Source organism: Cyprinus carpio, chromosome A3, assembly GCF_018340385.1.
Source record: "Cyprinus carpio isolate SPL01 chromosome A3, ASM1834038v1, whole genome shotgun sequence".
Lineage (NCBI taxonomy): Eukaryota > Metazoa > Chordata > Actinopteri > Cypriniformes > Cyprinidae > Cyprinus > Cyprinus carpio.
This window is the reverse complement of record NC_056574.1, coordinates 25,886,889-25,909,493: the sequence shown is the minus strand read 5'-3', so window position 1 is coordinate 25,909,493 and position 22,605 is coordinate 25,886,889. Positions and strand designations below refer to the sequence as shown.

The 22,605-nt window shown below is 37.2% G+C and overlaps 1 protein-coding gene across 1 annotated transcript in view; it reads left to right on the top strand.

The window, feature by feature from the left end:
• The first annotated feature begins 1,886 nt into the window (after positions 1-1,886).
• Positions 1,887-22,605, top strand: part of LOC109113530 (ATP-citrate synthase-like) — a 30,870-nt gene continuing 10,151 nt past the window's right edge. The window contains exons 1-13 of the mRNA XM_042733088.1: positions 1,887-2,070; positions 8,557-8,735; positions 11,105-11,227; positions 12,235-12,297; positions 13,003-13,193; positions 15,434-15,513; positions 16,391-16,521; positions 18,931-19,049; positions 19,930-20,066; positions 20,185-20,246; positions 20,368-20,485; positions 20,571-20,725; positions 20,964-21,057. Coding sequence (XP_042589022.1) covers positions 8,577-8,735; positions 11,105-11,227; positions 12,235-12,297; positions 13,003-13,193; positions 15,434-15,513; positions 16,391-16,521; positions 18,931-19,049; positions 19,930-20,066; positions 20,185-20,246; positions 20,368-20,485; positions 20,571-20,725; positions 20,964-21,057 — 1,432 coding nt within the window. The 5' untranslated portion in view covers positions 1,887-2,070; positions 8,557-8,576. The remainder of the gene's footprint in view (positions 2,071-8,556; positions 8,736-11,104; positions 11,228-12,234; positions 12,298-13,002; positions 13,194-15,433; positions 15,514-16,390; positions 16,522-18,930; positions 19,050-19,929; positions 20,067-20,184; positions 20,247-20,367; positions 20,486-20,570; positions 20,726-20,963; positions 21,058-22,605) is intronic.

Here is a 22,605-nt window from a genome sequence, read left to right as displayed (position 1 = left end):
TCTCTAAATATGTAGCTGATGTGTGTGTGTGTGTGTGTGTGTGTGTGTGTGTGTGTGTGTGTGTGTGTGTGTGTGTGTGTGTGTGTGTGTGTGTGTGTGTGTGTGTGTGTGTGTGTGTTTAAACAATGAACAAGTGTGTATGCTTTAACAATATGGAGCCTATTGCAGATGATAAAATCCTTAAAGATAACTTCATACAGCGAATGTTTCTTTTGCAACTGGACACTTATCCTTTAGACCTTAGCAGTGTTGGGCAGTAGTTTCTAGAATAGTTACTGCAATAATATTACTTTTTGCAGTAACTAGTAGTGTGCAACTAATTACTAATAAGATTTCAGTAGTGATATTGCAGTTAACTTCCATAAAAAAGCCCATTATTTTTGATGCCTCAATCCGTACTGATTTGAAATCCCACAATCCAATAATTCCTAGATTTATTTTCATGACTCGCACAGGCACATTAAGTCACCAGTGGATCAGGAAAGCTTGGAATATGGAAAAGCTTACATTTAGGGATATATGGAAATATTGCCATTACGCTGATTTTGTCATGAGAAAAGTGTGATTTGAACACAGATTGTGTAAGTTGTGGCATTACTTTACTCTTGCCCACCAACATCCCTCTGATCCCGGTATAAATTATATTACTATAAATAAAAATCTTATGAACTTACATGATTTCTTTTGATAAATACTTCATGAAATATAATCATGGGTAACAGAGAAATAATAGCTACAATTAGCTTCAAGCTCCACATGAAAATTAATACAACACTTTTACTTAAAAGTCACTATTAATCACCAGTGAGTACTTGTGATCCAGTCTAGATTTTGGTAAAATGATGAGGCAGAAATATATTGTTAGGAACATTTTAGAAGAGTTTTATGGGGAAGATTACAACTTCTGTGGGTGAAGGAAAAGTAATGTAACTAGTAGTGTAACTCATTACTATTGCCAGAAAGTAATTAAGTAACATTACTTTTGAAAGGAGTAATTAATAATGAGTAATTGTTTAACCCTCACAGACTCGTTTTCATTCCTGTCAAAAACAGATATACCACTACCCTGCTCTATGCCACGCTGGTAAACTTGTAGTCTCCAAACTGACTTATCAGAATCTAGCTTCTGTAAACACTGTTGACATCCAGTGATCAATGGTTATGTTTCTATTTAAAGCCTGTACTGTCTGTTTTGTAAACTCAGGTTGAGTCATGTCTCTTGGCTAGAGCCTTTCAAATCCATTAACTGATGCTGCAATGGACAGAGTTGGGCCAAACAGTGCATTAGCAACAGCCAGTGCCCTTTGTAAAGGCCAATTAATTCACCTAAAAAAAGCTCTGATTTAATCTGACGTGGAGCATTAGATATGGAGCTAATTTAATTTGAAATGACTCTTGTGCAAAAGACAGGAATGTGTTTGAGAAAGCCTCTGAATTTGTGTATATTGATTAATGATTCAGTCTTTGGTTAGCAGATGTGAACATTATTTTGTGAAAATAATGGTTGTTGTTTTCTGATTATAATTTATAAGTGATTAAAGTGATTATGAATTAAATACTCTAATTATTGCAGTGTGACCTGCATATGTGACCAGACTGTGCGTGCAGTGTGGCGCAATGTTTGCTTGTCTGACAAAATAGATATAATTGTGACAATTTTTAGAAATCGCCACTTTCAAAAGTCGGTCCACATTGCACATTCGGGTCATTTTCCGCCCTAATGAGGTTCATTGAGGCGCGTTGCTGAAGCTGATTGGCCAGCCGGCGCGGAATTAGCCAATCAACCCCTGGTCCGATGAATCGTTCACTGTTCGAGTGGGCGTGGCCTCGAATCACAGCGGATGGCGAGAGCCAATCAGAGACAGAAGAAATCAGCCAAGGCCATCGTCAGATGTCTGCGTAGAGAAAACCAAGTAGGGCTGAGAGCGCACACTGAAAGAGCAAGCAGCTGCTGAGTTTGGAGGAAAAAGTGTCTCCCGCAGCAATATCATCACTCTCAGACAGACTCCGTACACCAGGAGCTCCCTGGAAGAGAAAAACCTGCTACAAGCGTAAGAAGTGCACACACCGGTAAGTGACTTAAACCCTCAGCGTACTAGAAATACAAACAGTGGATACTGAAAGCAGTCTCTCGTTTGCAAGTACATTAAGCGCAAATAAGAAACAGAACATATAACATGTACAGTGACACAGCTCTTTTTGTCCTAAACACTGTATAGATCAGAGTGACGAACTCTGTGACGAAGTTACATGCATGTTATTTTGATCATGAAACCCAGTCATACATCACAGACCCGGACGGAGACAGGATCTGCTGGACTCTACCTGAGATTTAAATGAATTAAAGGCTTCGTAAACACCTGTCACGTATGCGGAAGTGTAAAGTGCGTTTTATGTTCTTCAGAAACAAAACAAAACACCCCAGGAGCATTAAAAGAAATGAATTAAATTCTGCTCATTTCCTTTAGTTAGAGTCTAGGCTGGAGACGAGATGTTTGTCATGAATGGCAAGCCGTTCAAACACATACTCCTTAACTAACTAGTATTCATTTCATTTGTCTAGTATTTTCTTTCAGTTATTAGTATGTAATTAAATAGTGAGCAGTATGAGTTTTGGTTTCACGAGTTGCTGTTAATTAGATTTGGCACTTGCACACTGCTACTAATCCCTTCAGAGACTGATACACAAACTGAAATCATTTTAATAAGTTTTATGTTGAAAAACAACAAATAAAATTAGCAGCACTATGCACTTTTTGTTTGCATAAACACTGAAATAAAAACACTGTCCGTATTTTAAACTAATAAAAAATATTCCTAACATATTATCTACTGAAGCTGTGGGTATTTTGTGGTGATTTAGAGTGTTGTTAACATATTATCTGTTGTTGTTTTCTGTATTTTAGGACATGGTTTTGACCAAAAAAAATATCCCTTTTAGTTATTATTTTAATATTAAATGTTCAAACTGTAACTTAAATTAATTCAAATAAAAAGAATGGGGAAAATGCATAATTTTGGTTGTGCATGGCACGTTAATAGGCTTCGTCATGGTGAATGCTTATTGGTCGCCGAGCAAACTTGTTACATTTGATTTGCAGCATGCGCGCAAAATCCATTTCAAGTTGAAGAACAGTTTGTCCGTCTATATTATAGACAAATGTTAGCAGCTAATTTTAAAAAATTTCTAAAAAAAAAAAAAAAGATTTTAGACCTCCGCAGCCTCGTCAATCAGTAGACTTAGATACGGCCACGATCACCAGTACCACGGTCTATGAGAGCCGAGCTGGCGCTTTTTCTGCAAATGCTAGCTCCGGACAACCGCCAAAAGATTTAATACGCAGACATTTGTGTGATGATGTCCAATTCGTTTTCTGAAGAAAAAAGCCTTAAGTTTTCAGAAAGATCTATACGAAAAAACTTTGTCTAATGGGGACATTTTTTTTTGCCGGTTTTTCAAAGCTTCAAACTGATTCAGTGTTTTATTTTTGTCGTCGTAATTTGTTAATTATTTAAGTATAAAAAATATATTGCTATTTATTGTAGGCTTATTTTATGTTTTTTATTTAGCCTATATTTATATTATATATTTTCTTTCCTGTTCTGTTGTTTTTAGGCTATCTGTTCTGGGCCGGGTTTCCCGATAACGATGTAGCCTAGCCTATCTTAGCTCTTAAAAGCGCTCTCTACGTGCAAGGTTATAAACATTAGCCGCAATTCCTCGCGCGTTTCCCAAAAATGTAGGCTACTGAACTCGAACGCGAGAATAGGCTACTACGTGCTACTTGAGTCGCTGTCCATTCGCAAAGTGCTGAACTAGGCTATACTAACCTTATATGGAATCGGAACGTTTTAACTAACAATCGTCATCTGTTGTGTATTAGTAATCAAGACAGGTAAAAATAAAAAATAAAAAAATTATATAATGACATTCTTGTAATAATAAAAAACTCCATAGTCACGGGAAGAAGGAGGCGGGAACCGGCGAACATTTAAATAAAACTTTAATAACCAAATAAAGATAAAACAGCGCGACAGCCACTCACGGGCAACTGCCTCGCACAAACAAAAACCAAACACAAAATAAAGCCCAGGCCTGGTCCTCTCTCGTCCTTCACTGTCGTCGCTCCTCTTTTGTATCCTCCCAATCTCCTCCGTGGGAATCGAGACCGGTGAGTGGAGCAGGTGTCGCTCATTTCCCAATCACTCCACCGGCCTCGCTCCGTTCCCACGGCTCTCGGCCCCGCCCCACTCGTCACAATTCTATATAGATAGATCATTGGAGCTAACATTCTAGGGTAGAATGTCATTCTATATAGATCATTGGAGCTAACTGACTCTTGCCGTATCCGGTCGGCAAAACAGCAAATTACAGCCCTGTCTTCTGTTCCTCTTTTAGATAAAAACCCAAGTCTAAATCGTTCATTGTCATTCTATATAGATCTTTCAGATTTAGGTCTGGATTTCCATGCTACTATGATGTTGCCAATGCGTCTAAAAATATTTATCAAACGACAGTGCCCCCCCGCCGATGATCCAATGCCCCTCCAGTAGATCTGCTCTGACGCCGACTCTGATCTACTGACATGTTCTGCATGTTCAAATAAAGTTTTGACCAAAAAAAAAAGTTTTATAAAATAATATACCTCATATTTCAGCCTTTTAGTATTTAATGAAAAGGATGAGTCAGAATGATAAATTGTATTTTATCTCCTCTATAAACAGTTCTCCATAAGCTAATATTCATTTAAAATCTCAACACTTCGGATAACAAGGTAACCTATTTTCCATCGACCGGTTAAGATTTACTACAAAGATTTGGTCTGTTTTTTTGCATAGTCTGGACAAAATAGGTAGAGAAATGTAAATCCACTGTCTGAGACCAGGGGGCTGGTTGCATAAAAGGCTTAGACTAGACTTAAAATTATTCATCTACAGAGGGAAGATGAAAAGCAATGCCATCGAAGCTTTTCTGAAGACAGTCGGTTCCGCCTTATGCATTCATACAATTATTTCAATCATACATTCTTTAAAATAATTTCTCTCTGCAGTCTGCCTTCAGTCATGTTTTCACACAAAACGTAACCTACTCTGCCTGAGACTCTTACTAATTTCGCTTAACGCTAAGCAGTATTTAATATTTACCACAATTTTTTTAAACCGCAATGTAATTGGTATGATGATGATGATTAAAATATGAAACGGTATAATTAAGACAACCTCACAACAGATATGTCAAGAATATCTTGGCGAGCTACCGCCAATCGGGCCAAGAGCTAACTTACTTGAGACCCCTGCTTTAGATAAATAGAGATCAGTGAAGATGGTTATAAAATCTTGTAATTTCGTCTTTAGTGTTCTTCAAATGTAACAGGTCTTAAACGCATGTTTTAATCAGATATATAGGTTGGGTTAGTGTTGAGTGTAATAAGATCGATATCTTGACTGTGAAATCCCCCGCTCCTCCCCGCATCCTTCCAGTGTGATGAATGATATGCTGCTGTTTTGTGAGGTGAGGGAAACGCAGTTATAAATCAGCTGCATCACTACTAGTGTGATGCACAAGCTCTTAACCAGCTGTGCAGTGCAGCATGAGCGTGTGTGCATGCAACTGGACAGCACTTACAGAAAAGGATGCCATTACCGGGTCATATCAGGTCACTGGTAATTCTGTGTGCAGTAGGATCAATACTACTAAAACACTCTGCAGTGGTAATATAGGAAGGTACATGACACATCAGTCGCTGTAGCTGAGACTATCTACTGAATCTTTTCTCTTACTCATCCGTCTTACAAAAATGTACCATGCATGATAAACTTTATTTCTGTCAGCAGTTCTGTCAGTAACTGCAGTTATTGTTACTAGCCCAAAACAGTAATAAGTAAATATTGTATGTTTGCCAGTCAGTGCAAGCTGTTAGAATCCTACTGTAACGTCTTGGTTTGATTATATTTTCTTATAGAAAGTTACTGCAGTTTTAGTTGTGAAGCAATATCTCTGTATGGTATTTTGCTGCATGTAGTGGTCACAGTGTGATATTTCGTAAGTAACACATTAAATTAGACATGATATTTTGAAGTCGAAAGACTGAAATAGTAGTTTCTTGCAAGGTATACTCCAATAATCGTAATTGTTTTATTTGCTTTGAAAAATCATTTTTTACAGTGTATAAATGCATTTTAAAGACCAGTTTTAGGGTTTGAATTACAAAACCTCTGTGCTGCATTTGATTATCTTATTTTAAAAGCTGCACCATAATCTGTTTTTCTTCTTTTTTTTTTTTTTTTTTTTGGATGTAGTCTGTGGTTGATTTTTACAAGTTTTCTTGGTTGTCTGTGGTATTGTGCTCAACTTGTTTCACATCACTGGTCTCTGTGGGTCCACTATGGCCAGTGCAGTGACTCATCACTTCCTTCAGGCCGATGTTTGCAGTGATGCTGGATGTCAAATCTAGATCTAGTACATTGATACAGCAATGTGTGAATGAGGGACTGGGTGTGGTAAGATCTTGTGGTTTTGGGTAATTATTATTATTATTATTATTATTATTATTATTATTATTATTATTGGCTTTTTATCAGAGCAATGCTGACTACAGAAGTCTTTGAATGCTTTGTTTTCTTTTCTTTTCTGTCTGTATGTACATTTACAGCACTCTAGTGAGTTGGGTGGGTGATGTGCAGGGAGGGCGTTGGGGGTTGAGTGGTCCTCTGTCTTCATTAGTAAATTGCTGGGACAGGGACCAGACTGTCTGCTACAGTAACTGAACACTATGTTCTCCTCGCTACATTAATTCTCATTGCAGAAGGGGAGCGGTGAAAAAAGTGAGACTATTCTCAAGGTGCATAAAGAAGATAAAATGTCATTCTTATTTAGAGCATTACTTGGTAACATTCGTCCTTGCAGACAATTTTATCTATGAATCAATAAATGTTTCTAAGGTTTCTTTTTTTTTTTTTTTTGGATGTTAGTAGTAGGCAATGCTTTTAACTGTTTGATGTTTATTGTTTTAATAGATAAAACAGAAACCTGGAAACATTTTTAGGGTTTTTAGCAAATATCATATTGCAAGAACTTAAATAGTTTTTATTGTAATGTTGTGTTTTAAAATAGTTTGATCGACTTGCTGTGGAAATATTGTTGCTGATGTGTAAATAAATGTATTTTTAGAATGTTTTCACTACTGTTCAAAAGTTTGGAGTCAGTGGGATTATTAAAAATGTTTTTGTCTTAAGTGTCATATGATCCTTCAGAAATCATTATAATATGCTGAGTTGCTGCTTAAGAAACCTTTCTTATTATTATAGGCTGCGTTTACTTGATCAAAAATTTGTAGTTTTTGTGGTTAAGATGATGCATTTTTTAATGATTCATTGAAGTTCAAAGGAACAACATTTATTTGAAATAGAAATCATTATTATTCATTGAATGTGTTCTTGCTAAATAAAAGTAGTAATTTTTCACCAAAAAAAAAACAAAAAAAACTTTTGAATGGTAGTGTATTAATTTTTGAATCATTGGCTCCTTATGTTGTCTGTGTTGTTTCATCCTATGCACATCATGGTGTTGAATACAGACTTGATTTGAGATTGAGTTGGTTCTTGTCATTCTCTGCCGACTGGTTTATCTTGTCTTTTTGAAACAAAGACGGGTTATGCTGACCCCACTGACAGCCCGGCACTCTCGTTCTTCTGCACGTCCTGACAGGGTTCAGACAGTCGGCGATGATGTCATCTGAACGAGACCTCAGCCTGCCAGTCACAAATGCACTCGTGTATGAGAGTTTTCACTTTTGATAGAGAGAATGGAAATAACGACAGCTCAAATAGGTGTACTAAGATTTAGTTTAATTGGTTATCCAGACAGTGTCTGTACCTCTGGATGGGTTTTCTTTTGGTTCAAAAAAGCTCAGCTGATTTGTGCTGTTCACGATGCGCCTGACTGCCCTTCTATCATGTGTCAGTCAGACTGCAGTTGAATGTTGCTCTCGTGCACAGCACGAAGTCCAGGGCTAATCGAATCAAGGTGAGCATCAAGCCTATTTTTAGCTGCTTTTCCTGATTCAGGGAAAGGTAGCAAGAGAGTGATCAGCAGATAAACAAAGAGAAATGTAATAATAGCGAGAGAAAATACATGGAAAATGGCAGTTTCTACAAAATATTTGTGTCTTTATCAGCAACATGTTATTTAAATGTGTAGCATTTAACTTCCTGGTCAGTTTCCCGGTTAATGTTGTATATTAAATACAAATGTAAAAAAATTATACCCCTTTTTTCTTGTGAAAATGTCAGTGACTTGTAAATCTATCCTATTTGTGTCTTTTTGAACTATAGGTACAAAGTGTGTCACAAACCTAGCAAGCAAATCTAGCAGAAAGTATTAGATTTTTTATATATACACACAAACATACAGCCTTATTTATTTAGCCTTTTTACTTTTTATTTATTGCACTGATCTGACCTGTTGGAGTTTTGTAGAGCATTTTAAAAAGTGCTGTTCATTTATTGGTCTCAAGTGACTGATGGTTATGAGTGACTGTGTGTTTTTCTCTGCAGTGCTTTAGTCCTCTAGCATCATGTCAGCCAAAGCCATCTCTGAGCAGACGGGGAAGGAATTTCTTTACAAACACATTTGCACTACAGCCGCCGTACAGAACCGCTTTCGCTATGCTAACGTGACAGCAGAAACCGACTGGAAGCGGCTGGTTCAGGATCACCCCTGGCTTCTGACAGAGGTAAGACAGCTGTTGGGAAAAATGGATCTGGGGTCACATTTGGACTTGAGGTAAAACTGCAACTGCCAAGTGATGCCAACGATCAAAGATGACTTGTGCCCATGAGGCACTTATACATAGGCCAATAATTAAAAAGTAGTGCAGGTGGAATTAGAGAAGCTGTTCTCTGTGTTCATCTCCGACACATTTACAAACTCTGATGCAAAATGGATAATTTTGTACTCTTGGCTAGTAATTGGTAACACTTGGTTTTGATCTCCATTCATTGATTTACTTCTTTGCCACAATAATGTAATGTCTCTGATTATATTTTTGATTTTATGTCTTTATGCGGGTTTGTAATGTGAATTTTTTTTTTTTTAAATATTTGTATTTTTTTAATTCAGCATATCATGTAATTAATTAGACTTTTTTTTTTTTTTATAAAACTTTATTATATAAATATTAAATTATATGAATTAAATTATAATTATATTGTTATTCATTCAATTATATCTTTAAATTAATTGTATATTTCATTTATGTAAATTATATTATGAATTCAATTATATTTTAGTTACATTTTATTAAATATATTTCTATTTTAGTTTCTAAAATATAAACAATCAGTAAGAAAAGTACATAATTTTTATTGCAATACATTATTAGTATGTACTGTATATGTATGCACAGGTTTTAAATTATTTGTCATTGTTAACAGAATATGTTCTCTAAATGATTCACAAATCATCCATTGAAAACACTGTTACCAGCAGTTCAAACCAGTTAGACTTCTAAAAGAAAATTCTGCTGAAGACTCCACATGAAGGATAAATAAGTAAAAGAAATCGTATAGTGAGAGGATGGCGGTCATTAGTATGCTACTTGACTAGCACATCAATTAAGGGAGCTAAAGTGAGCGTAGCAGAATCTCTCTAGGGACAGTACAGGGACAGTTTCTGCTGAAAAAGCTCTTAATCATCTTTATGGAGAGCCAGAGGGTATAATGATATTAGATATGACTCATGTCTCTCTGACCCCTCCCTATCTTTAGTCAGTGACTGAGACCGTTATAGAGACTGGCTCAATTAGGAAATCATGAAATCTCTTTTGACCACCCTCCTGCCTTCTGTTTGGGTTTCAAAAAGGAAGTCCAGTTTTAATTAACACACAATGGGCTCCAAAAGCCTAAGACCATTGTTTATTTAAACCTGGAAGAGGATTCAGGTTCATTTAAACCGTGTGAATATTTTTAAAATTAAAAACAAAGTTCAAAATTCCGACCATTCTAGATCTCGTAGTCCGTTTCAAACTAATCATTTCAACCTTGGATTTTGTTACAGTTTGTCAAATTCTTGAATTCCCATCCTTTTCCATTTGTTGTTGTTTTTGCAATAATCCACCTTTATTAACGGATTCTAATTCTATTCGCGGTTGCTATAGAAACAGTCAGCATTCTGAGACGTGTGCTCAGGACTGCGCATGCACACTAGCTGATCTAGCCTGAATAATAAGCTTTTTATAACGCTATTTGAGCAAAATAAAAAACATTTATAGTTGTTATCAGATTTCTTTGGTGATTTCAAATATGAAATTTAAACGCAAACCTAATGAACAGTTTTGTAGAATTTGATGTTTCCCCATTCAAAGAGATAGGAGCTGCACTTGGATGCCTGAGAGGTGTTTCAGAGATGGCCGCCGAGTGACATGACTTGTCTTAAAGGGACTTTGAAAAAGATCAACTGAATTAAATAAAACTGAAACTTTTTCAATATGAGTAAATATTAAAAATGTGCACTGTTGTTGGCTGCCACGCTATCAGCAATAAACTTAAGGAATTCCTGTAAAGTACTTTTTGCACACCAGTAAATCTGTCCGTGTCAGCAGTGTATGTTTTGCATTCTATGTCAAATCCTAACAAGAGAAAACGTGCAGCGCTTAATTTAAAATACCATGTGTAAAATAATAAAATAACGTGTGCTCTTATCATTTTGTGGACAAAATCCTGTGAATATCGCCCCGATCGGGAGCTGTATGTAAGGATATGTGTGCACATGTGTATTCAGTGCAGCTTACCTCGTGTCACTTCGTCATCCACCCATTCATTAAACTATGACGGGTTACTGCAGAAAGTTACTTTGACTGAAAAAGTCATTGCAACACTAAATTTTATAGTGTAAAATGATGAAAATATGGTGCCATGTACGTACTTAAACTATTTTCATAGAATTAACATTATATTATCAGTTTGGAAAATACATTAATTTGACTAGAAACACCAGAGACCGGAAACGTTCATGTTCAGGAAAAAGATGGATACAATGCTTAACCTCATGAATTGTGATTGATATGTGATTGATTTTTATGGTGTTTATCATGCTTCTGTCCAGCGGTTGGTTGTTAAGCCAGATCAGCTGATCAAGCGCAGAGGAAAACTGGGACTGGTGGGTGTGAACCTGGATCTGGAGGGCGTGAAGAAATGGCTCCAAACCCGCCTTATGAAGGAGACAATGGTGAGGACAGAGACCCAACCACCTCTTAACCTTTTAGTTTCATTGGCATATTAATGTGTAAATTATGTGCAAATTGCATTTGCTGTGTGTGCATTTTCTGTTTCTATTCTGCACGTGTGCAGTTTATGTAACCCAGTATGTTATGTGACATGTCCTGCATTCAGCATCACCTGAGGCCCAAAAACATATTGCTGAGATAAAGACGGACGTTATGTTTTCTTCTTATAATATTTTTGTGTTTTGCAGTCTATGCTGCACACATTTTTTGTAGGTTATTTCTGTAAGGTCTCTCTCTGTCTTTCGTCTGCTAGACTGGTCATGGCTCCTGTGGACTCTCCCACTTTCAAGGGAGCGTTTCATTGTTTTCCCAACTTGTCATCTGTTTATTTCTCTCTCTCTCTCTCCTCTCTCTCTCTCTCTCTCTCTCTCTCTCTCTCTCTCTCATTCTCTCTCTCTCTCTCTCTCTCTCTCTCTCTCTCTCTCTCTCTCTCTCTCTCTCTCTCTCTCTCTCTCTCTCTCTCTCTCTCTCTCTCTCTCTCTCTCTCTCTCTCTCTCTCTCTCTCTCTCTCTCTCTCTCTCTCTCTCTCTCTCTCTCTCTCTCTCTCTCTCTGAAATGTCACCTCGCCTTCCTCTTTCTTTCTAGCTGATTTATATCAGCTGGCCTTTTCACCCACTGTTTTGACAGCAGCACAAATGAGATTGGTGTGTGTGTGTGTGTTTGGCTTGCGGCTCTGCTTGTCAAATCTTTAGTTTTTCTCAGAGTCCCTGAACACTGAGGTCCAGTCACTGGTATGAAGACTGTATGAACACTTGCTCTTCTCTTCTCTGCCTCCTCCTTCCCATCTCTGGCCTCCTTTTCTTCTGCCTCTTACATAATTCTCTTTTCATTGTGTGTTTTTCATTAGGAGAAGCTTTTAGATTCAGACCAAAGGCAGTTTCTGACATTTTAACCCTTATGGAAAGCCTTGTATACAAGCTTTTAAAATAAACATCTCTCTGTTTCTCAGGTGGGGAAGGCTAAAGGCATCCTCAAAAACTTCCTGATTGAGCCCTTCGTAGCCCACAAGCAGGTGAGCCCATCAATACATCATCATAATAACTGTAATAATAATAATCATCATCATAATAATAATCATAACTGAGTATATGAGTGAAATGGCTAATTTAATTATCAAATAATAATAATAATAATGATGATAATAAAAGCTGCAAAATGATTGTATTATTATTATTATTATTATTATTATTATTATTATTAGACACAATTAAATAATCATGCATCTAACATATTTTTTCAGAATTATTCTATTATTATTATTATTATTATTATTATAAGGCAAAATTAAATATTCATGCATCTAACATTTATCTTATTCTTGTCATTTATTGGTATTATTATTATTATTATTATTATTATTATTATTATTGAATAATTCTAATAAATTAGTAAAATAATATAATATAAAAATTAGTTTGCAGAATTGTTGTTGATGATAATAATAATTATTTATATTATATTATATTATATTATATTATATTATATTATATTATATTATATTATATTATATTATATATTATTAATAGTGTTATTATTATTATTATTATTATTATTATTATTATTATTATTATTAACAATTTTACTGCTATTATCGGGGTTGTATTATTTAAATCGTTGTAAAATTATTATGATAATGTATGTTAATGGATTACTATCATGGCTTGAGTAAAAATGAGGAAGGGAGAGGTAACGTTGTTGAACTGTGACTTTCCCTCAGGAGGAGGAGTTTTACGTCTGTATCTATGCCGCACGTGAAGGAGATTACATGCTCTTCCATCATGAGGGAGGTGTGGATGTAGGAGACGTGGACTCTAAAGCCCTGAAACTCTTGGTGGGAGTGGATGAGAAGATCAGTGCGGACACAGTCAAGAGTCAGCTCCTCACACACGCCCCTGCAGATAAGAAAGAGTGAGTCAGACAATCACATCAAATAAATATTTTAACATTTCAATCCATCCAGCAGAAATGCATTGATTTTCTCACCAAATTGTAGTGGGAGTGAAATCTATAGACTATAATTCTAATCGTCTATAGTTTTTATGTATAGTTTATTTAGCCTTTTTGTGTTGTGCTGAGGTGTTTGCACTTCATTGTTGCGCTAGTCTGCAATTATTATTATTATTTTTTTGTCTCTCTCAGTTGTGCATGAAAATCAAGATTTAAAATCTGTATAGGGACTCCTTTTTTATGCTATATGCTGATTCAACTTCCTTTGCCATATTAAAAACCACTCTAGAGAAAATATAACCATAATTTAATTTCTTAGGGGTCACTTCTGCATCCCTGTACGTAAGAGGCTTCAGGCAGTTCTTGGTCTTGCTATATCGATTATATATCAACTATATCGAACAGTGAGCAAAAAAATGAGACCGATGGAGAGGAACAGAGGGCAAACGAGGTGCTCTCAGCTGTGCCGGCACTAGTTGAGGTCACTTCAATCCATTACACAAATGAAATCTTTCCCCTTCCCCGTCTCCTCCCACCCCCAGTTTTATTCAATTCACGTCTATAAACTGTCCATCTTTTTGATTGCACACATACACTGACATCTCGTTCTGGCTGGCCTCAACGTCTTGGCTGACATTGAGATTGACGGGGAGATGGGTTTGGCTGCATTGGCTAGTATCCACACCTCTATTTGTATTCATCCATCTCTTTTTTTTTTTTTTTTTCTTCCCCCCTCTCTCTCTCTCTCTCTCTCTCTCTCTCTCTCTCTCTCTCTCTCTCTCTCTCTCTCTCTCTCTTATTCTCAGTCAACCCACAATGTTTTTAGGAAAATTACAGCTTGAAAATCAAAATGCAGCTTCCTCTCTCAAATATTGTGGTGTAAACTGAATTTTTTCCACCCCCAAATCTCCTTTTGTCATTTTTCACTGAGTGTATTTACTGATTTATTGTCATCCCACAAGTTCCTCACTCTTCCTCCAGTGATTCAGTCTTCCTGTCATTTCTCGGGTATAATTTGTGTACTCTGGACTACGGACCGTCACAATTAATCTTTTTTTATGAGGTGGATGACGGATGATTCTCTCACTTTCTCCTCCCTCACATCTTCCTCTGTTTTCCCTCATTACCTCAAACACCAGCTGTTCCGGCTCACACCAGTAACCAGTTCTGTCGTTAAATCCAGTGTCATTACTGTTCATAGTCTGACTGTTTCCAGTTTATTTTGTATACAGTATTACAGAAGCATCAGTACAGTCAGTATTGCAAAAATTATGTTCTTAATCAGTATTTTTATTTATTTATTTTTACTCTGCTTTAAAAGTCTGTACTTTATCAGAGTGTTTTTCTTTAGAAAACTTTACTTCACAACATTCCAAAGCATAATATTGTACTTTTTACTGCACTACGTTTCATATTAAATGTCATTTAATGCTTAATTACATTAGAAATCTATTACTTTTTCTTTTACTCAAGTAAAATAACAAGATTTACTTGAATATTTTTGATGTCCTTAAGTATTAAAGGTAAAACAAACAACAACTTTTATTTATGAAATGTAGCGCAGTAAAAAGTAGGACATTATGCTTTGGAATGTAAAGTTTTCCAAAAGAAAAACACTGATAACTCAAGTTAATTTAAAAAGTATCTGTAGTTTAAGTAAAAATACTTCAATACTGTATTAATATTGTAATATTGTCAATTTATATGTTTTTTAATAATTAGAAATGTTTCTTGAGCAGCAAATCAGTATATTAGAGTGATTTCTGAAGGATCATGTGACACTGAAGACTGGAGTAATGATGCTGAAAATTTAGCTTTACATCACAACAATAAATTGTTACAAATTAAAATATAAACTTTTTTTTTTTTAATTTAATATATTTAATAATATATTACTGTTTTGCAGTGTTTAAAGAAACTTAAACAGTCGTACAAACCCCAAAACTTTAAACACTAGTATATCTAAACCTTTTTTTAAACAAGTGCCAGTGGATAAAAAAACAAACAAACTTAACTTTAGAGTATCTAACAAGTGTTTTGTTTTGAATTTCCAGTAATTAAATTGTGGAGTACAAATCCACATTTACTTTGTGCAAAGTCAAAGATGAGGTGGAACTAAACTAAACTACTCCATTTGTGTTCATTTAGCACATTCAGAATATTTAATGTAACAATATTACATATGTTTTTTATTTCTGCAGGATGTTGACTAGTTTCCTGGTGGGCTTGTTTAACATGTATGAAGACTTGTACTTTACATACTTGGAGATCAACCCTCTTGGTAAGTCACAAAGGCAGCCCATCCCACCTCAGCTGACAGTCTCTTATGGATGATGTTTAATGTCCACCCAGCTGGACTTCTGATTCAGTTCTTCCCAAAGTCTAGGCACTGTTGATTAGCTCTATGGAGACCACAGACAAAGCACTTCAGTTCTTTGCAGGGCAGTAAAAGTTCTACTAGCTCGTTGCATTTGGATGACTAAGAACAAATTTTATGTTCACACTAATTATTTGCTTATTTTCCTTCATTACTGAAGGCTAAACTTGGTGTGAAAAAAAACATCATAGAATGTTTTGAGGAAAGATTGAATTTGATCAAATTAAGGTTAATTAATTAACATGGATGCTGTTTGATGGTGACTGGGAATGTTTCGTAGGGCACTAATTAATAATCCCTGAGCGCCCTATGGCATCTGTTCCTGTGTTGTGAACTGAGTTTCAAACTTCCTTTGATGTTCCTCTTCGTGTTTTTGTCCATAATAAGCCACGTTTTTATAATTTTGCATATTTAAACAAGCAGTGAATGTTGCCTTTCTAAGTCTGTTAGAAAATACACTGTCTACATGAGTTTCTTATAGCATTTCACTTTTTTTAAACTATAAAAGCACATAGTCATCCAGTGGAATGCATGACTCAAGAATCATATATGCCAATAAGAATCAAAATACTGAAACACTTTGAGGTGCCTGAAAACTTCATGTGCACCTCAACATCGCATTTCCACAGCACAACCCAAAGCATTCAGTAACTGAGATTTAAATGAAGCATTGAGTGGAAATGCACATGTCAGTATTGCCTAAGGCAGGCAAAAAAATGCAAAGTGACATCAGTCTATGAAGTTCAAACTGGGATGAACAAACGCTTTCTTTCTCTGTCAGTGGTCACTAAGGATGGAGTGTATGTGCTGGACATGGCTGCTAAAATCGATGCCACAGCCGATTACTTGTGTAAAGCCAAGTGGGGTGATGTGGAGTTTCCCCCTCCCTTTGGCAGAGAGGCCTATCCTGAGGTAAAAATCAAAATGTGTATTTTGTTGGATAATGCTGTGCATTTTAAGTGATTCAATGACAGATGCCATCTAAATATTAATTTGTATGAGTTAATCTGTAAGCCCAACTAGGAACGGGAAGGAACTGCCTGCCTTTATCACTGTTTTTGTTGATTCATCAGAGAACGCTTGTACTTCTCTGATTCTGCTGCGTTTGCTTGCTTTCACTTCTTCTAAAGAATATGATTTAATAATTAATTAGAGGCAGTCTTTTATAAATCCTTCATTCACCACACACGGACACTATTACAGTGAGTCGTGCAGAGAGAGAGAGTGATGTGTCTTCTGCTCTGCGTCATTGTTGGCAGTATGTGTTGAGGCAGTGTTTATCTGACAGAAAGCAGATTTAATTGGTCTCACACACAGATACACTAGCTGTTACAACAGACTGCTTTAGCTGGAATAAAATCAGAGTTGATGTATTAATAAATAACCTAAGGTACACTCTTTTTCCTTTCTGTCTAATGTGCCGCTGTAATTGGTTGTTGATCCATATGGGAGAAGAGTGTTGGCTTCATTAAATATTTGGCCAACACAGTCCACAAGCCATTTTATGACGTTTCTCTTTACGGTGTTCTACTGCTTTTTGTCATGTACAGTCGTGGCCAAAAGTTTTGAGAATTACATAAATATTAGTTTTCAAAAAGTTTGCTGCTAAACTGCTTTTAGATCTTTGTGTCAGTTGTTTCTGTGATGTACTGAAATATAATTACAAGCACTTCATACATTTCAAAGGCTTTTATCGACAATTACATGACATTTATGCAAAGAGTCAGTATTTGCAGTATTGGCCCTTCTTTTTCAGGACCTCTGCAATTCGACTGGGCATGCTCTCAATCAACTTCTGGGCCAAATCCTGACTGATAGCAACCCATTCTTTCATAATAACTTCTTGGAGTTTGTCAGAATTAGTGGGTTTTTGTTTGTCCACCCGCCTCTTGAGGATTGACCACAAGTTCTCAATGGGATTAAGATCTGGGGAGTTTCCAGGCCATGGACCCAAAATTTCAACATTCTGGTCCCCGAGCCACTTAGTTATCACTTTTGCCTTATGTCACGGTGTGCCATCATGCTGGAAAATGCATTGTTCTTCACCAAACTGTTGTTGGATTGTTGGAAGAAGTTGCTGTTGGAGGGTGTTTTGGTACCATTCTTTATTCATGGCTGTGTTTTTGGGCAGAATTGTGAGTGAGCCCACTCCCTTGGATGAGAAGCAACCCCACACATGAATGGTGTCAGGATGCTTTACTGTTGGCATGACACAGGACTGATGGTAGCACTCACCTTTTTCTTCTCCGGACAAGCCTTTTTCCAGATGCCCCAAACAATCGGAAAGGGGCTTCATCGGAGAATATGACTTTGCCCCAGTCCTCAGCAGTCCATTCACTATACTTTCTGCAGAAGATCAATCTGTCCCTGATGTTTTTTTGGAGAGAAGTGGCTTTCTTTGCTGCCCTTCTTGACACCAGGCCATCTTCCAAAAGTCTTCGCCTCACTGTGCGTGCAGATGCGCTCACACCTGCCTGCTGCCATTCCTGAGCAAGCTCTGCACTGGTGGCACTCCGATCCCGCAGCTGAATCCTCTTTAGGAGACGATCCTGGCGTTTGCTGGACTTTCTTGGACGCCCTGAAGCCTTCTTTACAAGAATTGAACCTCTTTCCTTGAAGTTCTTGATGAACCTATAAATTGTTGATTTAGGTGCAATCTTAGTAGCCACAATATCCTTGCCTGTGAAGCCATTTTTATGCACCGCAATGATGGCTGCACGCGTTTCTTTGCAGGTCACCATGGTTAACAATGAAAGAACAATGATTTCAAGCATCACCCTCCTTTTAACATGTCAAGTCTGCCATTCTAACCCAATCAGCCTGTCATAATGATCTCCAGCCTTGTGCTCGTTAACATTCTCACCTGAGTTAACAAGATGATTACTGAAAGTGATCTCAGCAGGTCCTTTAATGACAGCAATGAAATGCAGTGGAAAGGTTTTTTTTTGGGATTAAGTTAATTTTCATGGCAAAGAAGGACTATGCAATTCATCTGATCACTCTTCATAACATTCTGGAGTAAATGCAAATTGCTATTATAAAAACTTAAGCAGCAACTTTTCCAATTTCCAATATTTATGTAATTCTCAAAACCTTTGGCCACGACTGTATATGCACTTTATTTTTCTTATGGCATTTTACTCGTAGATACACTTTTTGTAAAAAAAAATAATTTTTTTAATTTACCATGTGATTTGAACCAAACTTAGCTATATGGGAATTAAAACAATTTTTTTTTTGTACGTTAAACATCAGATTTTGTCTTCTTTAGCCACTGATGTTAAGGTACAGTACACAAACCTTTTCATAACATTCCTGTAGGAGGCATACATAGCGGATCTAGATGCTAAGAGTGGCGCCAGCCTCAAGCTCACTCTCCTGAACCCTCGCGGACGGATCTGGACTATGGTGGCAGGGGGCGGAGCTTCTGTCGTCTACAGGTACCTGTCGCTCAGGAGTTCGTCTAGTTTGCATATGATGTATGAATGTTAACTGCTTAAAATTAAAGGGATATTTCATCCACAAATAAAAGACTCAATCATTTGACTCTCATATCATTCCAGATCTGTAGGAATTTATTTCTTCTGCAGCACACAAAATATACTTTGGAAAAATGTTTCAGTTGTTTTGCCCATACAGTGAAAATCTGTGGTGTCCAAAGCAACCCTGGACTTCACTGACTTTCATTGTTTGGACAAAACAATAAGACATTGTTCAAAAGCTCTTCTTTTGTGCTCCACAGAAAGAATGAAAGTCCTACAGATTTGTAATGACATGAGGGTGAGTCAGTGACTGAATTTTCATTTCTAAATGAAATCCTAATGAGTGAAATCCTTGACAGTAGCTTGGAACATGAAACTTACAGTAAGAGAGCGTTTGAAGGAAGATGCTGGTGTAATGAGCTGAACTCTTGTGTTTCATGGAATGAGCCAGACTCTGAGAGCTAAATGACATTACCATCCATGCTTGATAAGGGTTATCTAGAGGTTTATCTTTCACTGCTGCACCTGTTCTTCTCTCTGGATGGAGAGAGGAGATGGAGCCAGAGAAAGCGTTGTGAGACTAATTAGGATGTGTATGTGCTGTCCTCTGAGAGTAGAGCAGAGGATCAGGAAACCAAATGTATTCCTCTTTAATGCTCATAAACTAACAAACAAATAAACCATGAACAAAAAAAACGAATGCTTGATTTACTGGTTTATGTTGACTTGTTCTATTTCCTGAGTTTCCTAATGTTGTGATTTCATTAGCATTTCTGTCATAAATATTCTTGACATAAAAGCCAATAGTTTAACATATTGCATTTTTCCTCACTCATAGTGACACAATCTGTGATCTGGGCGGAGTCAATGAGCTGGCCAATTATGGAGAGTATTCAGGTGCTCCGAGTGAGCAACAAACATACGACTATGCCAAGACCATCCTCTCCCTCATGACCCGTGAGAAACACCCCGATGGTACGTCCACCAAGATCTTAAAGTCCAACTTCCTTTAGAACTTAAGATTCACCAAGATCTTAAATTTTGTATTTGTTGTGAATTTTGTTTTGATGTTTTTTTTTTCTCTCTTGTGTAGGTAAAGTCCTGATCATTGGAGGCAGCATTGCCAACTTCACCAATGTAGCGGCAACATTCAAGGTTTGATCATAGAGTCCCTCATGCTGTGCATGTGCAGTTGTGCCATCTGTCTGCATTAGCACATATGAATATTGTAACACACACCCTTTATGTGTTTCTTTGGCTGTTTTGTGTGTATCAGGGTATCGTCAGGGCTATCAAAGATTACCAGGTCCCTCTGAAAGAGCATGAGGTCACTATATTTGTCCGTCGTGGCGGCCCGAACTACCAGGAAGGTTTAAGAGTGATGGGAGAAGTTGGTGAGTTTGTGCATGTGCACATTTGTAAGTGTACATAAAGTCAAATCTTTGAGACTTGATCTCATGTGTGTTTGTGTGTGTGCAGGAAAGACCACTGGTATCCCCATTCATGTTTTTGGGACTGAAACCCACATGACTGCTATTGTTGGAATGGCACTAGGTCACCGGCCAATCGCCACACAGCCTCGTGTTGCCGCCCACACTGCTAACTTCCTTCTCAACACTAGCAGTGGTACCACAGTGAGTGATTGTGTGTGTGTGCGCCTGTCATTCTTTAAATGTACTTGCATTAAAAACCTCTCATAGCTTCAAGCATGCCATTAGATGATACAGGGCTTTTAGTAAAGTAAAGTTTCCTATTGTTGAGTCTTTCTCCACTGTTTTAGAGATCACATCTTAATGTGCCGCTTGTACCGGACTATGAGTGTCACCATATAGTATGACGATTTCTTACTACTGCTCTCTCTCCTGCTCCCAGACTCCTGCCTCGTCCAGATCTGCCTCTTTCTCTGAGGTCAAAACTGGAGCAGAAAACTCATCAGCTCAAAAGACTCGTGCTGGACTTCCTCCAGGTTAGTGCAAATGGGATCACACTCCCACAAGCAGACAATAGTCACAGTAACTGAATGTTTGTTGGGATTTCTAAATTGCTTAAAATGTCTGGATTTTGCCTTTGTTTTCCTAATGTTTTTAAAATTACTGGCGGGTGAATAAATGTGCAAGTATTGTACATAAATGACCAATAATGGCATGAGAGAAGGGGTATCTACAGAGAAAGGTCAAAGCAATGCAAATACACATACATAAAATATATGAGGACTGTGCAAACAAAATATATGAGGACACTATAGGCAGTTTGGCAATCCTGACCAGGGTATGTTGAGGAAAAATATGGTCAAATGGTCGCACTAGAATCTGTCCATTTGACAGTATAGGCCTAAAATTAAAATGTTATTTCTTTTAAATAAACGTATACAGTAGCTGAAGATGATAAATGTAAATGCCCATCTGACTAGTAAAATTAAAATGTATGACTCTGCAAATCCATTAAAATATACAACAACCACAAACAACTAATGAATTGTGAATGAATTTTATCTAAACATGTTGTTTTTATCATGCATTAATCTCGATTTTAACAATAAAGTGTAATATACAGGCGGTGGTGCATGTGCACCAATATTAATGTGCATAGTTCTGATCTACTGTCTTAATGTTACATACAGTCAGTATAACATAATATAATTTATTCTTAATCATGTGGCCAGTTTCTATTAATATCGAAGGCTGTATGTTTAATATGTAGCTCTGCTTGACACATTTTGTGTTGGGGGTCCCTGCTCCATGTCTCTGTTGCCTAAGGGGTCCTTACCCTGAAAAACATTGAAGACCCCTGAATAGATAATAAAATGGTTTATTCTGATTATCACTTCTAATGGATAGGTCACCTTCAAAGCTGTTGTAAATAACTCTGTGGCCGCACTTCCTGTATTAATGCGACATTGCATGGCAACCATGACATATATGACGTTCATCTATTTATTGTAAATGGCCTGTTGTCTTTTAAACTGCAGTGAATAAAAAAAAAACACGGGACGTGATGTTAAACTGTCCATTGTGCCAATGGATGGTATGCACATGAGGTTTGCCTTGATGTTAAGAGTGGCGTGGGAGCTGTACCTCAGATATGGGAAAGATGTAAATTTGGGACACATCATCAGTAGTATGCCTTTGAATCATGGGGTGTTTCGGCCTTTCAATACTAAACACCCTCATCAAAGGTGGCCAGCAACAGGGTGATCAAACCTGAGCTTGTGTCCCCATGCCCAATCATGAAAATTGCCTAGTTGTTTAACTGGCGCAGCCCACGGGACTATGCAAGGCAGGAGGCGTCCTCTTCCCTGAGTCAAGCCTAGAGCTGACCGCATACCTTGTTCACCCTCTTCATGGAGGGTTGTGACCTGGGTTCTAAAGTGGGTTATAGAGTGGGGGGGATTAGTGAGTGGGTCATGTTGATGCTCTTTGAGCCCAACAAGGGTCCTTCCTTTTAATCCATATCCACTGGCTGCTTCTTTCGGCCGCTTCAGAGACTGATTTAATTGTCTGTCGCAGAGCCTGTC